This window comes from Microcaecilia unicolor, chromosome 3, assembly GCF_901765095.1.
Source record: "Microcaecilia unicolor chromosome 3, aMicUni1.1, whole genome shotgun sequence".
NCBI lineage: Eukaryota > Metazoa > Chordata > Amphibia > Gymnophiona > Siphonopidae > Microcaecilia > Microcaecilia unicolor.
This window is the reverse complement of record NC_044033.1, coordinates 123,248,500-123,264,050: the sequence shown is the minus strand read 5'-3', so window position 1 is coordinate 123,264,050 and position 15,551 is coordinate 123,248,500. Positions and strand designations below refer to the sequence as shown.

At 42.6% G+C, this 15,551-nt stretch overlaps 2 protein-coding genes across 4 annotated transcripts in view; one reads left to right on the top strand and one right to left on the bottom strand.

The window, feature by feature from the left end:
• NDUFAF5 (NADH:ubiquinone oxidoreductase complex assembly factor 5) overlaps window positions 1-12,876 on the bottom strand; it is a 28,761-nt gene extending 15,885 nt beyond the window's left edge. For both annotated transcript variants that reach the window (XM_030196344.1, XM_030196345.1), the window contains exons 1-3: window positions 12,568-12,876; window positions 7,433-7,473; window positions 2,729-2,792 (exon numbers count right to left, since the gene is read on the bottom strand). In XM_030196344.1, coding sequence (XP_030052204.1) covers window positions 2,729-2,792; window positions 7,433-7,473; window positions 12,568-12,789 — 327 coding nt within the window. In that variant the 5' untranslated portion in view covers window positions 12,790-12,876. The remainder of the gene's footprint in view (window positions 1-2,728; window positions 2,793-7,432; window positions 7,474-12,567) is intronic.
• Window positions 12,877-12,920: 44 nt separating this feature from the next.
• The window catches only part of ESF1 (ESF1 nucleolar pre-rRNA processing protein homolog), a 91,614-nt gene continuing 88,983 nt past the window's right edge, over window positions 12,921-15,551 (top strand). Inside the window, exon 1 of one of the 2 annotated variants that reach the window (XM_030196342.1) lies at window positions 12,921-13,012. The gene's annotated coding sequence lies outside the window, so the exon portion shown is untranslated. The remainder of the gene's footprint in view (window positions 13,013-15,551) is intronic. The other variant, XM_030196343.1, reaches the window with a different exon arrangement.

Here is a 15,551-nt window from a genome sequence, read left to right as displayed (position 1 = left end):
CTTATGCCTAAAAAGAATTGAAGCGGTGCAAAGAAAAGCTACGAGGATGGTATGGGATTTGCGTTACAAGACGTATGAGGAGAGACTTGCTGACCTGAACATGTATACCCTGGAGGAAAGGAGAAACAGGGGTGATATGATACAGACGTTCAAATATTTGAAAGGTATTAATCCGCAAACAAACCTTTTCCGGAGATGGGAAGGCGGTAGAACGAGAGGGCATGAAATGAGATTGAAGGGGGGCAGACTCAAGAAGAATGTCAGGAAGTATTTTTTCACGGAGAGGGTGGTGGATGCTTGGAATGCCCTCCCGCGGGAGGTGGTGGAGATGAAAACGGTAACGGAATTCAAACATGCGTGGGATAAACATAAAGGAATCCTGTGCAGAAGGAAGGGATCCTCAGGAGCTTAGCCTAGAATGGGTGGCAGAGCTGGTGGTTGGGAGGCGGGGCTAGTGCTGGGCAGACTTATACGGTCTGTGACGGGGCTGGTGGTTGGGCAGCGGGGATAGTCCTGGGCAGACTTATACGGTCTGTGCCAGAGCCGGTGGTGGGAGGCAGGGATAGTGCTGGGCAGACTTATACGGTCTGTGCCCTGAAGAGGACAGAACAAATAAAAAAGTAGCACATGAATTTATCTTCTTGGGCAGACTGGATGGACCGTCCAGGTCTTTTTCTGCCGTCATCTACTATGTTACTATGTTATGCCTAAATCCGGGCCGGATTAGAGACGAGTATGAATAGCATCCTCTTATGAAGGAAGAAACAAGAATTCTACAGTGACAAAATAGGCCAGAAATGATACACAAGAAGAAATGCATAGACACATGGCGTTTTTTGTTTTGTCTACTGACACTACTGTGTCTGTTGCAAAAGGTTTCCTGCAGAAACTGGTTTTACTTTGAAGTGATATGTTTGCTTGTAGCTATGCTCAAAACCTTTAGACGTTTGCAAATCCAGAAGCAGGCAATTATGCCTAACACGGCACCGTGTCGCGTCCTTTATTTCAGAATTATTAGCCTTTTTTTTTTTTTAATATTTGGCCTATTTTACCCTTCATTGGGTTTTTACATCCCTCTGTTGTGGTGTGTTATTCTTTGATCCGTAGGAGAATATTCTCCTTTCTTTTCTGCAGACACAAGGTAACATATAGCAAAGAGTAGAGCAACACTTCTGTGGGGGAATATTTTTCTGGACCACACTACTGTACCAATAACTTTATCATCACAATACTAAAAGGGAAATTCACAACAATCCAAAAACGAAACGGCATTCAAAATTAAAATGAACAAGCATGTCAAACATTAAGGAACTTAATAGGGGACATGAGTGATCTAACCCATTACTAGATATAATCCTGTCTTCACATTAGCTTTCTCCCCCCTTCATCCTGTCACCAGAGTACATGCTAGACTTGATAGGACTATCACCAAGAAACGCGAACCCAGAAACCAGAAGCTAACTACTTCTCTACCTATCAGCTTGCAGAAACATAACCTAGAAATCTATCTACATGGTTGGACTTAATTACCTGGGTTCAAAATGGTTGAACTCAATACCAAAGATCACAAGAAGCATCATGAACTATCTTTAATTCATAAAAGAACTGAAAACACTTTAAAAAAAAATTCTACAACAAATAATTTAGCCATTAATGTCCATTTTGATTACTAATCACAAACCACCATATAAATCCCAACCAAAATATAAACTGCACTTGTAAACCATCATTATAAGTCACAACTGTATAATGTAAACAAATACTGTAACTGTTAACCAGAATGTAACTTGTAAGTCACTTTGAACCGAAACTTGTTTTTTTTTGGTAACAGTGGAATATAAGAATGCATAAATAAATACTAAATGTATTTTCTGTGCAATAACTGTATAGGAGGAGCAGGGAACATTTACTAGATACAGGAGATTATATTTAGATCACAATTCAACTTAAACCAATAAAATCCAAGTATGCACTACAAGAACTTACCATATGCTCTCAATTTTCTTAAATTAGAGGAAAAGGACCTGAGTAACCAAAAGAAGCAGATATTTAGGGGTCCTTTTACTAAGGTGCGCTAAAAAATGGCCTGCGGTAGTGTAGACACTGGTTTTGGGCGCGAACAGATCCATTTTTCAGCATGCCTGCAAAAAATGCCTTTTAAAAATTTTTTGCCGAAAATGGTCATGCGTCAAAATAAAAATTGGCGCGTGTCCATTTTGGGTCTGAGACCTTACCGCCAGTCATTGGCTTCGTGGTAAGGTCTCTCGCATTAACCATGTGGTAATCGCCTATGCACATCAAGTCAGAGTTACCGCCCGAATTTTGCCGCCTGACAGAAAATAAAATATATTTCCTGGCGCACGTAGCAGATGCACGTAAAAAATAAAATTACCGCACAGGCCACGTGATAACTCCAAATTGGCACGCATTGGGTGTGCATACATGCCTACATGGCTTGGTAAAAGAGCCCCTAAATGTTACATCTGCTTTTATTTATGGTTCTTAAGAAATGCTGCTTTGCATAAAAATGTTATAAGTTTTTCAATATAAACATTTGAAAAAATAAAAATCCAGATAAAATTTGGGGTTTTCAGTGCCTCAAATGTATGTTTTTATAGCCATATTTATACTTGTCACTTCAAAAAATGACAGATTCCCAGGCCATGGAAGAACAGATGCAAAATATTTTGTTGAGATAAAGACCTCAGAAATACAGAATTAAACATACCTTATTTAAATACTGAGCTATGTACCCTCTACCACAGCCAATGTCCAACATAAGAGGAAATATCCTTGAAACAAAACATTTTTAAAAATTAGATATGCAATTGACATTTCATATATTTCTTATCTGTGAATAGTAGAAAACAGCAGCAGTGTGCTAAAGTGAGTCTTTGATTTTCATTAGCAATACTAGTAGAATCAAATTTATGCAAAATTAGTTTAAATGCATTGGGTAACAGGCAATCTATAGCAAAAGCCATATCTTCAATCACTGTGCCTTTCCTTCACGACAGGTAATCTGGAATAACTACGATTGTGTAAGAGTCGTCCCGTATTAAAGCAAGTTATATAACACTAGGTTTATAGCACCACTCTAAAGCACTACCCACTTTGAATGGTAAAACATACAGTATCTTTGTCCAGTTTCACTTGGAGGGGCATTTTCGAAAGAAACATCTAAGTTGGAATTTGGACATCTTTGTAAAATGTCCAAATTCAGAGGCGGGGGAAAGGTCATTTTCGAAAAAAGATGGACGTCCGTCTTTCGTTTCAAAAATACCATGGACATCCTTGGATTTGGACGTCCTTAGATTTTCGGCCATTTTTGAACGCAAAGACATCCACGTCTAAAACGTCCAAAGTCAAGCCATTAAGATGTGGGAGGAGCCAGCATTTGTAGTACACTGGTCTCCCTGACATGCCATACGGTACCCTAGGGGGCACTGCAGTGGACTTCATAAAATGCTCCCAGATACACAGCTCCCTCACCTTGTGTGTTGACCCCCCCCCCCACCCACTACCCCCAACTGTACACCACTACCATAGCCCTTACGGTTGAAGGGGGACACCTATATGTGGGTACAGAGGGTTTCTGGTGGGTTTTGGAGGGTTCGCTGTTTCCTCCACAAACGTAACAGGTAGGGGGGCTATGGGCCTGGGTCCACCTGTCTGAAGTGCACTGCACCTCCTACTAAATTACTCCAGGGACCTGCATGCGCTGTCATGGAACTGAGTATGACATCTGAGGCTGGCAAGTAATATTTTTAATGATGTTTTTTTTGAGGGTGGGAGGGGGTTAGTGACCACTGGGGGAGTAACGGAAGGTCATCCCCGATTCACTCCAGTGGTCATCCCGGTCATTTCAGGCACCTTTTTGTGCCTTATTTGTAATAAAAAAAGGTCTGGGTGAAAACATCCAAATTTTAGTCATGGACATCCTTGCTTTTTTACATTATGGCTCAAAGACGTCCAACTCTTAGGAACACCCAAGTCCCACCTCGAACACGCCTCCAATACGCCCCCTTGAGATTTGGACATCCTCGCAACGGACTTCTGACAAAGATGTCCAAAATTGGGTTTCGATTATACCAATTTGGACGTCTCTGTGAGAAGGACGTCCATGTACCGATTTATGTCACTTTTTGGACGTCCATGTCTTTCAAAAATGAGCCTGTTGGTTGCAGTCTGAACCTAAACTGGGCTCTGTTTTGTAGTCTGATAAAGGGCAGCCACTTGGACAAGGAAACAAAGACATTATTGTGCAATCTAGACCAGAGAATATAAGCATAGCAGCCAACTTTTCAAAATGATTGAGGGTGCTAAACCCAACGGAAATTACTGGTACTTCTAGACAGTCAAGGAATCAGTTCAATACTGGGGGGTGTTCAAGCACCCACAAAACCCACTGAGCTGGCTCCTAGGAATATAAGGAAAACAGCTGTAGTTAAAACCAACATTTATCTTTGTAATACCATATAATAATGAGTATTAATATGAATATTCAGGATTGAAAAATTCCTCCAGGACTGACCAGCTATGGAAGAAATGCATTACCATGTATTCCCTCTGCATCTACTCAAGCCTCTGATTTTCTTTCCCCAAATCTCATGCCCTCCTTTTGTCCCTCAAATAATAAACGTTCTGTGTAGGATCTCTCTCTGCTCCACCAGTCCATACTCCCGCATTTTCTTCTTCTCTCCCCACCCCCCTTTCCTCTGCTTTCTTTTCTGCTCCCATGTTTCCACAGCCATCTGTGTGTTATTCTGGGTACTAATCAGGGCCAAATATGCTACCAAATTCTTAATAAACTGAACTACAAATCACGTCAGCTGGAAAAATTCACTTGTTCTAGTAAAGTGGATTTTTCAAACTGTTAGGCCCTTTTACTAAGGTGCGGTAGGCGCTGGCAAAAATGGCCTAACGCTGGACACGCTAAAGCATTTCATATTAGTTTTGCATGTGCACGCGATAACTGCACAGTAATAATTTTGTATTATTTTTTTTGGAGGGGGGCATGTCAGGGGTGGAGAATGGGCATTCCTGCGCTAACCAGTTCGTTGATCTACATTATTATATGCTAACTGGTTAGCACACAGATGAAGCAGGAGACCTTACTGCCTACAAAACAGGAGACGGTAAGTTCTCCCACAGTAATTTTTAAAAATGTCATGCACTAATGGCAACATTAATTCATGAATGTCCAAATTATAATGGAGTAAAGTGAATTTTACTACTACAGCATACCAATGTGATCAATACTACTATAATTCCTGTAGTGTACAAATCTAATATCTCAATTTAGTTAGTAGGACCCTCAGAGGTAAGCTTCCTTAAGAGACAATGCTCTTATATATAGGAAGTGGATGATACGCCCAGTTCATCATTGGTCCGTTAAAAAATGTTTAAGTCCACTTTTTTGAATTTATATAAATATATTTTTTTCTTTTATGAAATTTTCATCTTTTTTAACTTTCTCACTTATACCCGTCAATCATGAATGAAAAAATGATGTAATTTCTTATCTTTATCAGTTTTTTTTAAAGAATCTTGCCCAGACACTTTGGGTCCCAGTGTTCAAAACAATATAAAAACTAAGATTCTTCAAAAAAACTGATAAAAATAAGTAATTGCATCATTTTTTTCATTCATGATTGACGGGTATAAGTGAGAAAGTTAAAAAAGATGAAAAATTCATAAAAGAAAAAAAAATATTTATATAAATACAAAAAAACGATATTCAAAAAAATGGACTTAAACATTTTTTAACGGACCAATGAAGAACTGGGCATATCATCCACTTCCTATATATAAGAGCATTGTCTCTTAAGGAAGCTTACCTCCGAGGGTCCTACTAACTAAATTGAGATATTAGACTAGAACACTACATGAATTATAGTAGTTTAACATTAGTTCATGGGTATTATTGGAAAAAATATATAATTGGGTTTTTTATAGTCTCGGTAAAAATGGCCTAAGTGCAGAGCATAAACCCATGTAAGGGTTGCACCAAAGCCAACTTCTACCACAGTTTAGTAAAAAAGAACCCAAAGAGCACTAAATTGTATGTGCTTGGCAACTGATGCAGAAAGGCTTTTACACACAAAATATGTGTCTGTCTTACTGCACCGTTGTTTAAATCCTATGTTGCCATTACTCCTCAATGCAGATAAGTGCACACAAGCCTCAAGGACTTACTATTATTACTATTTTTTTTTAATGCTGGGAATTTAACTCCTGGTCTGGAGATAAAGTGCTAGTGTTAGTGTAGTCTACTGTATCAGCTTCATGTGCAAGGATGATTTACCTGAATTGTTATTCTTGCTCACCTACCTCTCCCATATGAGGTAGGTCAGTGCTTCTCAACACTCTCCTCAAGGCACACCGAGCCATTCCTGCATATTCAATGTAGTAATTCTGAAACCCTGACTGGCTAAGGTGTGCCTCCAGAAGAGGGCTGAGAAAGACTCACCTGTCTAACTCTGTAGACATAGGTGAGCATGCAAAAGAAAACCCCAAACACAGCAGTTAAGTAGATCCCATGCTAACCCCCAATACATTAAAGATGATGTAATGCAAATCCCACACCTACCTCAGAACTCCCAGATGTGCCGACCATATATACGTTCAACCATAATTTTCTTTGGAAAAATCAGCAGCTTTAGCTCAACTTGTGCAAGCTATTGCTCTTTAGTCTTAACACTAATAAATATTTGCTAGTGTCTATCTTATAGAACTATGGAAATGTATAAGCTTTCCTTAAAAAAACATATGTTTATACTCTGAAAATATTACCTCAATGCATGGCTGAACATTAAATGCCACCATAGGCAGGAGTTAGTATTCATTTATTAGTTGCAGCTCAGCAATGATGAAATGATTTGTCCCTTGTCAGTTAAGGGACCAATTTTTGCTGAGCTGGGTGGAAAATATTTAAATTTGCATTCAGAAAGACCAAGTACAGAAAAATACATATTATTACCATGGCTTTGGGCAGACATTTTTCTGTATAAATGCTTTTGATATGAGCCCTAAAACTGACTCACAACTAAGGAGGTTCTTCAGCCTATGATAAATAATAAATCCCAGTTAAGATTGAGTAGTCGACAAACGGGATTGATTTAGTACTGAAAGGGACTAGTATAAACGTTGGTACTTTGAGGCTGTTTTCCTCCGTTAATCAAAAAAACTGCCTATATTTAATATATACTCATTCTTACTCGATACGAGTTATAGAACAGCACATAAGCAAATGCATGTGCAAATCCAAATTAGTGTCAATTAACTTCAAAAATTGATTGTTAATGCCTTGTATCTAATTAATTTGGGTGCCCAACTTTGGGTGACCTATAGTAAAAGGACACCTTTGTTGGGAATAACAACACCATGATTACAAACTACTCCAAAAATATCACACTGTTTAGGCACTTACCTTGTAATGTCAAATATACGATCAGCTATCCTGCCACCAACCTATAGAATGGTAAAATGAGCAAGATCTAGGGAATGTAAAACAAGTTTCCTTAATAATTTCCAACAAAATCACATCTCATTTAATTCAATGGCAAAACATTTTTCAGGAACTTTCTGGCAAGTATGCAAACTGCACAGGCATTCAAAAGCCAGACTGCTCAAAAGGAAGCAACGCTTACTGTAATCATGTTACCAACAGGGACGTTTTGTAAAGGTATGACTGATGAGCCATTTTTCAGCACAATCTCTGCATAATTTTTTGGTCAACTCTTTAGGACTGACAAATTAAAATAAACATCAAATATTTCTCAAATAAGTGAAGGCGAGTTTAGTTCCTTTGTTTTTAACTATTTATCCTCTTGCTCCGACTGCTATAAGAGGCCTGTGACTGGTGTACTGACTCACCACATATGCTACCTGTATGTCCCTTTGAAAACATGCACACATTCAGAACCTGCTGTAAGCTCAGGCATAAGAAAAGACAACACATGAATGAAAAACACAAGACTTGATGCGGCCACAGCAGTCCTGTGATTGCACTTCCTCAAGGGGATTCTACTTTAAAACCAGGAACGGAGAAAGACATAAATTGCACTTTGATGAGATTCTTCCTCTAAGAAGGTGCTTCTCAACCTTCTCCTGGAGACACACAGTCAGGTTTTCAGAAATAAAAACAAAAGAAGGAAGGGATCCTCACGGAATCCTCTGGGAAACATAAGGCGTCTTTTACTAAGGCGCGCTCACGTTTTTAGCGCGCACTAAAATTGTGGGTGCGCTAAACGTTAGAGACGCCTATAGGAATGCATTGGCGTCTCTAACGTTTAGCGCGCGCCTTAGTAAAAAAAAACCTCATAGTGAGGATAAAATACCCAAGAAAAGGGGGTAGATCAAAAAAACCTTATGTGGTTAAATTTAAAAAATAAATTTATCAGTTCCAACAGGAAGTTTACAAAATAGTAAAGGATCGGACTCGACACAGCCATATTTTGGCGGTGATGCCTGTGACAGGAGTCATGAAATCCAATAATATAACACAGATAATGTAGTGAGCTTCTATTTGCAATAATGCAAACCACAAAAAAAAAAGTTGCGCATGGCATGACATCTGGCGCAGGCATCACCGCCAAAACACAGCCATGTCGAGTACAATCCTTTGTGCCATTATACTTGTAGCTGAGTGAGATCACTTTGTATATTTCCTATTGGATCTAACAAAACAAAAAAAATTCCGCATAAGGTTTTTTGATCTAGCCCTTTTTTGGTATTTTATCCACTGCTCTGTTTCCCAAGTTTTCAGGATTACCAGAATGAATCTGCATGCAACAGGTGTCCAGCATAAGTAGATTTATCTCATGCAGATTCATTCTGGTAATCCTGAAAACCTGGCTGGCTAAGTGTACTATCCCAAATCTGGTTCCTGCTGTTCAGGTTGGCTGGGGATCCTATAGTATAGAGATCATATCCTCTCAGAAGTTTTCTCCTTAGACAAGTAGGATGACTCAGCCATACACTGGTGACATCACCGGACGCAGTCAGAAACTGATTGTGTGGCTCACTTATCCTGCTATCTACAGAGAGCCCCCTTTACAAGTAGCTTCATTTTATCATTTCTGGGGAAGATAGTGCACCTAGGCTAACACTGGTACTAGATGAAAGCAAACTATGGGCTTTTTTTTACAAAGCCATGCTAGCGATTCCTGCGTGGTAAATGAAAGGAAGCCCATTCAGTTCTTATGGGCTTCCTCTCATTTGCCATACGGGAATCGCTAGTGTGGCTTTGTACAAGAAGCCCTATAAGTCTCAGAATAAAATCAAATGCAAAAATCAGGGTGCCAAATTTACCCTAAAATATTTTCTTACCCAGGATGCTTTATGCAGTAAGAATTTCTTTATCAATCTGAATGCCACTGAATACTTTCATTGAATAAGACACGAGTTATTAAAATGATGATTTTAGCCTAAATAGTGCCTTTTGCATATTTAGATGTTCTAAAGAAAGTAAAAAAAATTAGAGACGTATTGGAATTTAATTATCACAGGTTATTTAACAATACTCCATGCATGTTTCAAATTCTCTACCTGATATTTGATGTCTAATTTTATGTTAAAAGACAATAACACTGGCATTTTGCTTGAAACATAGGACCCTGTTTACTAAGGTGCACTAGCATTTTTAGCGCACGCTAAACGCTAGTCACCCATGTGTTCCTATGGGCAACTTTAGTGTTTGGTGTGCGATAAAAACAATAGCATACCTCTGGCAAAATGGAGAATTTTCTAGGATATGAATGGTGAAATTAGGCCTTACCTGCTAATTTTCTTTCCTCTAGACCCTCCAGACTCAGTCTCCCTCTGCTGGTAGGCGAGCATAACCCAAGCGTCTTGACCGGTCTGGAGGGTTGATGAGGAATATAAGAATACTAGTAAAAAAAGGCCCGTTTCTGGCACAAATGAAACAGGCGCTAGCAAGGTTTTCCTTGCAGTGTGTATGTTTGAGAGAGTATGTGTGAGATTGACTGTGTGTGAGACAGTGAGAGTGAATGTGCGAGTGTGTGAGAGAGAGCGAGAGTGCTGGGTGCAAGTGTGTCTCCTCTGGCCCCCCTGCATCCACCATGCGATTCTCCTCTCTCCCCTCCCCCTCCAGCCACCCAGCGATTATACTTTTTCCCTTGCCTCCCTGCAGCCACCCACCGATGGCGTTCTCTCCCTTGCCCCCCCTGCAGCCAACCTGCGAGTCTCCTCTGTCCCTTGGCCCCCTGCAGCCACGCAGCGAGTTTCCTGTGTCACCTGCGCCCCCTCCAGGCACCCAGTGAGTCTTCTATATTCCCTGCCCCCTTCCAGCCACCCAGCATTTGTTGTGTGTCTCCTGCTCCACCTCTAGCCACCCAGTGATTATCCTATCTCCCCTGCCTTCCCTGTAGCCACCCTGCTATTGTCCTGTGTCCCCTGGTCCCCCTGCAGCCACCCAGCGATTGTCCTGTGTCCCCTGCCCCCCCTCCAGGCACCCAGCGATTGTGCTGTCTCCCCTGCACCCCCCCCCCCCCGTGCAGCCAGGCAGTGATTTTCCTGTGTCCCCTGCCCCCCTGTAGCCACCCTGCGATTTAGGTGTGTCTCCTGCTGCCCCCCCCCCCCCGTGCAGCCAGCCAGCCAGCGATTATATTGTGTCGCTGCCCCCCTGCAGCCTCCCTGCGAATGTCCTCTCACCCTCCCGTTTTGCCACGCACCCCAGCGTCCATCACCATTCCCTTCCCCCCGATGTCTCTGTTGCCAGTGCACCCCCTTCCACCCCCACCGATGTCGTCGTTGCCGGCGCTCCCCCCTCTCCAAAGGCCCCCCCACCCCCACTGACCTGCCGAAACAGATTTTAGCGTGATGTCAATGCCCCTGCAGTACGAACCCATAGAGTAACGTCTGCCCCGCCCTCGACGTCATCGCGTTTTGACGCGAGGGCGGAGCAGAGCTACAGTGCAGTAGAACGTTGGAGGTGAGAATGTGCTCCGCCCTCAACGTCATAACGTTTGACGCGAGGGCAGGGCCCAGAGACTGTGATTTTCTGTGGCTTCGGAGCTTCGAACTTACGAACCTGGCTTCAGTGACGTTAGTGAAAATAGAACGTTGAGGGTGAGTTTTATATATATAGATTTCATGAAATGTATTTCCCTAGTTTGGCCAGCAGGTGGTGCATGTTTTATGTTTAAAGCTGTTACAGAGAAACTATTGTACCTTCTTTATTATTATTTATGTAGATTTTGCTCACACCTTTTTCAGTAGTAGCTCAAGGTGAGTTACATTCAGGTACTTAAAGTGATGTGGCCAGCTACATTAAAAAAATGTTGTTCTGGGCTCCGATTGGCCCAGGAGCTCAAATTCAGTCTGGAAATACTGGATTTTTCTCCAGTCTTGGTTTGGAAATAGAGAAAGACCTCTTTAATGAGACCCTGTGTGCAGTTATATTCTACTGTAACCTGTGAGCTGCTATATTTCCTGTACTTCCCAGGCACTATCCAGGTAGTGATAAAATGTTTAGATAGTTTTTATAATTGATCCATATTCAATTACCTGTTGTTTCACTGTTCTATTTTTCATGACAATAAACCTCAGCTTGTCGGGATTGACTAAGAATCCTGGTGGTTTGTGTTTTTGGGTCTGTAGGTGCTAAGAACTGTGGGACCACTGGGTGTGTGGCCCCAGTGTCCTAGAAAATCACCAGGGAATACCTTGAGACTCACCCAGAGGCGGTTGGGACCCAGTAGGTGGGAGGAGGAAGCTTGCATACAGTACATGCACAGGTGGACCTGAGCTGTGCTAGGGACAGACCCTCTAAGTGGCCGCATGTTAGTCCCAGATGGGTGGCTAGGCGATTCATGACAACGCCCTTAGCTTGGCTTAATAAACAGGGCCTATAATATCTTGGGGGGGGGGGGGGGGGGTGGGAAGTTTTCCAACTAATTGATTTGCTGCTTCGTAGGCCAATGAGCCCAAACCTTTTTCACTCCATTGCTGGATTTCTGACTAATCCATCTATGGTGCATTATGGGACACACAACACTAATTTCAATGTTTAGAATTGATGACTCACAGAATGAGTTGTGTAGCCAGCAGGTGACTACCAAAGATGCCATATTACCCACTCCAGGAAGAAGACTTTTTGGCGTGTCCTGGATTTCTGCCAACCTCATCAAGTGCATTATGGGACCTAAAGCACTAATTTCAATGGATAGAATCATGGACAACAAATATTACACTGCTTTGTGATGCAAGGCTAAAACCAGGACCGGCAGAGCGTCTCCCTCCTGGAACGGGAATACGGCAGATCTGTTATCAAAGTGCTCTAGGATGGAAACTTCAAACCAAGACTGACCAAAAAGTCTCCTTCCTCGTATAGGGTATCTTGATAGGTCTGCATATAACCAATGCACTAGAAGCACTACAATGTAGTAATTTCGTTAACATTAAATAATACAATCAGACCCTTAAAAAAATTCCCATGCTATAATACTATCGCAAGATACATTATTTCCCCTTTTATGACACATTCCCAGTACTAGTATCTAGCGAACCCACTCTAGTGAGGGTCTGAGCGCCGGGACTCACTTCCTCCCGTAGGTAATCATAGTGCGCGGCCTCTAGCCGCGCTGCCGCCCAGTTCTTCTGTTTCCTCTTCATGACCCGGTCAAAGACATTGACGACTCCCCCTGGCCCGGAGGAAGCGCTTCTACTCATCCTAATCCTCCCTATACCTAGCCCAGCCCTCCAGTGCAGGCGTCTAACACCGCTCCGCGCACTGGCCAGAAGGCAGAGACAGCCCGTGCTCATTGCGCGAGCCCTGCTTCGGACCTACGAACCAGTGTCTACACTTAAGGTTCCTTCCATCCACGGAATACGCCAGACCGAACTAGTCTGATCCCTAAGAGCCACCGTGGAGCGCGCATAGGTTTGTGGGTATCCGGAAGCACGTTGATGAGTTGAGGAGGCTTTAGAGTTGGGTTTCTGCAGAGTACTCGGTGGTTGTGTTCGTTCGTCTGTAGTAGCGGAATAGGTGAGGGAGGTGATGTTAGCTGTTCGTTAAAGCTCCGGGCTTGGTGGCGGTGTTTATAACTGCAGAATGAGTTTAGAGAACTGTCGCCTTGCAGTACTGTACTGTTGCTCACTTTGGGGGATATTTTATTAATGATCAGCACATGTTACCTGAAGTAGGGCCCTATAGCCGATAAAAAGCGCTAAATCTTTAGTAAAAGATCCCATTTTCTAATCTTAAGAGACTACATAGAGCTGAGTGTATTAATCAGTTAAGCCCCATAAAGGGAATATCTGACTTTTAAAGTGTCTGTGCTCAGGTTTAAAGTTAGAACACATACAATGTTATAATGTTAACTAGAATTAGGTACGTTAGTGTATACTAACGGCGATGTTAAAGTAAGGGAACATGACTATGAAGAGCTTTAGGAAATATCTGTGATCTTTGAAAAGCATTAGTGTTCAAAGCCAGTTACTAAGCCCCACTCTAATGCCACCATAGCCCATTCACTTTGAATGGGCTGTGTCAGCATTGCTGTGCAGCATAATAGGGAGGTAAACAATGCACCCTGCCCTAGCTTATCATTTGAATACCTACCTTTGGGCCCTGTTTCTAAGCTGTGCTAGAGGCGCTAAGCATGTAGATGCCCTTAATATTTCTGTGGGCATCTACACAGCATGCGCTAAAAACACTAGCACACCTTAGTAAACAAGGCCTTTTTCATAGTTCAGGAAGTGAAAATATGACATTTTGGAAGAGTTAAGAAAGGTGGGGTGGATATTCAAAAGGAGTTATAAGTTATACGTCCCATCCATACATTTTCAGTTGTACTATACAGATGGCGCAGCTGGAAATTCTTAGAGACCACTCTAGCACTATCTGTATAGCACCAGGGCAGACTATGTGTGTTCTGCCTAACTCTATGGATAGCTGGTGATATTCAGTTGGTATCTATAAAGCTATGTAGTTTAATTTAGGGGAGCAAAAAGGCAGTCCTAAATTAAATAGTACAGCTATATGGATAGCAGCTAAATGTTATCCATAAAGCCGGTGACAGTCAGTGGTCTGTACATATATTCAGTGCTACTGAATGTTAGAGGGTCTTTTTTTTTTTAATGCCACAGCTAGCATTAAAAAAACAACTCCAAAAACCAAACCAGTCATTACACCACAGAATATCGGCCTAGTGAAATGTAAAGTTTGTGTCCAGGTTTTGGTTCTCTCCTCTATCCTTCCCCCCATTGGCCTGCTCCTATTCTGCTATCCTAACTTATGTTACTGGCCTACCCTGAATGGCAGAGGGTTGGATACTGAGATGCCAAAGACTGTTTTTTGAAATTATTGTTTTTCTCAGTTTTATTTATTTATTTGCTGCATTTGTATCCCACATTATCCCACCTATTTGCAGGCTCAATGTGGTTTACATTATGTTGCAATGGCGATCACCAATAACAGAATAAGTAGTTCGGCATATTGTTACAATTAAGGTGCGAAGAATATCAGGAAAAATTAGGGTAAATAAATAATGCATAACATATAAGTGAGAACAGGATAAGATGATATGCTCAATATTGTAATGTGATTAAGGTAATCAAATTAAAAGAGATCAATATTAGTGTTCCTCTCTAGGGCATTTTACCTCCTAATAAGAGGCATGGACTATGGTTTCTTTTCAAACCTTGTAAAATACTCCCTTGATGCTTTATTAGTATAAAATCCATCCATTAGGTGGTGCTGTTAAACAGTAACTGGGATTCTGTTCCTCCTCAGTGAAGAGAGAGAGAGCAGCATCTTCAGAGGCAGATGCAGAAATCTACTGCAGGCACAAGTGCGTTATTAACGAGCATTCTTTGCACGCATTACTGGCCACATGATGGAGAAAAGGGTTTATTTACTGTGGGAGTTAACGTGGGGTAGACATGGGCACACACTATCAAACATATAAATGACAAGTGACCGACTCACCCGCAAATGCGCAGTAGAGACTTCCCTCTCTGTCCCGCCCCCGCGTCAAGACGTGATGACGTCAGAGGACAGAACAGAGAGGGAAAGAAACGCTGCACTGAGGAGTGGACCTGGAACACGGAAGGGGAGGGAGGGAACCGCCGACGTCGCTACCACTCCCCCCCCCTAGGTCACCGCTGGCCCCCCCTCCACCCGGGCCCTCGCCTCTCCACTGAACTTACAGCGCCGAAACCGCAGCAGGCAGATCGCCTCCTGTCGGCCTTCCTTCCCTGCCTGTGTCGCGCCCTCGCCGACGTTACATCACACGAGGGCGGGACACAGGCAGGGAAGGAAGGCCAACGGGAGGCGATCTGCCTGCTGCGATTTTGGAGGTGAGGCGCTGTAAGCTCAATGGAGAGGAGAGCCCCCGGCCTGGGTGGAGGGGGGCCGGCGGCGACCCCGGGGGGGGGGGGAGCGGTAGCGGCGACATGGGGGGGGGGAGCGGGGGGGAGGAGCGGTGGTGACCTCGGAGGGAGAGGGAGGGAGAAATGCTGGGCATGGATGGAGGTGAGGGAAGACAGGAAGATGCACATGGATGGATGGATGGAGGGGAGGG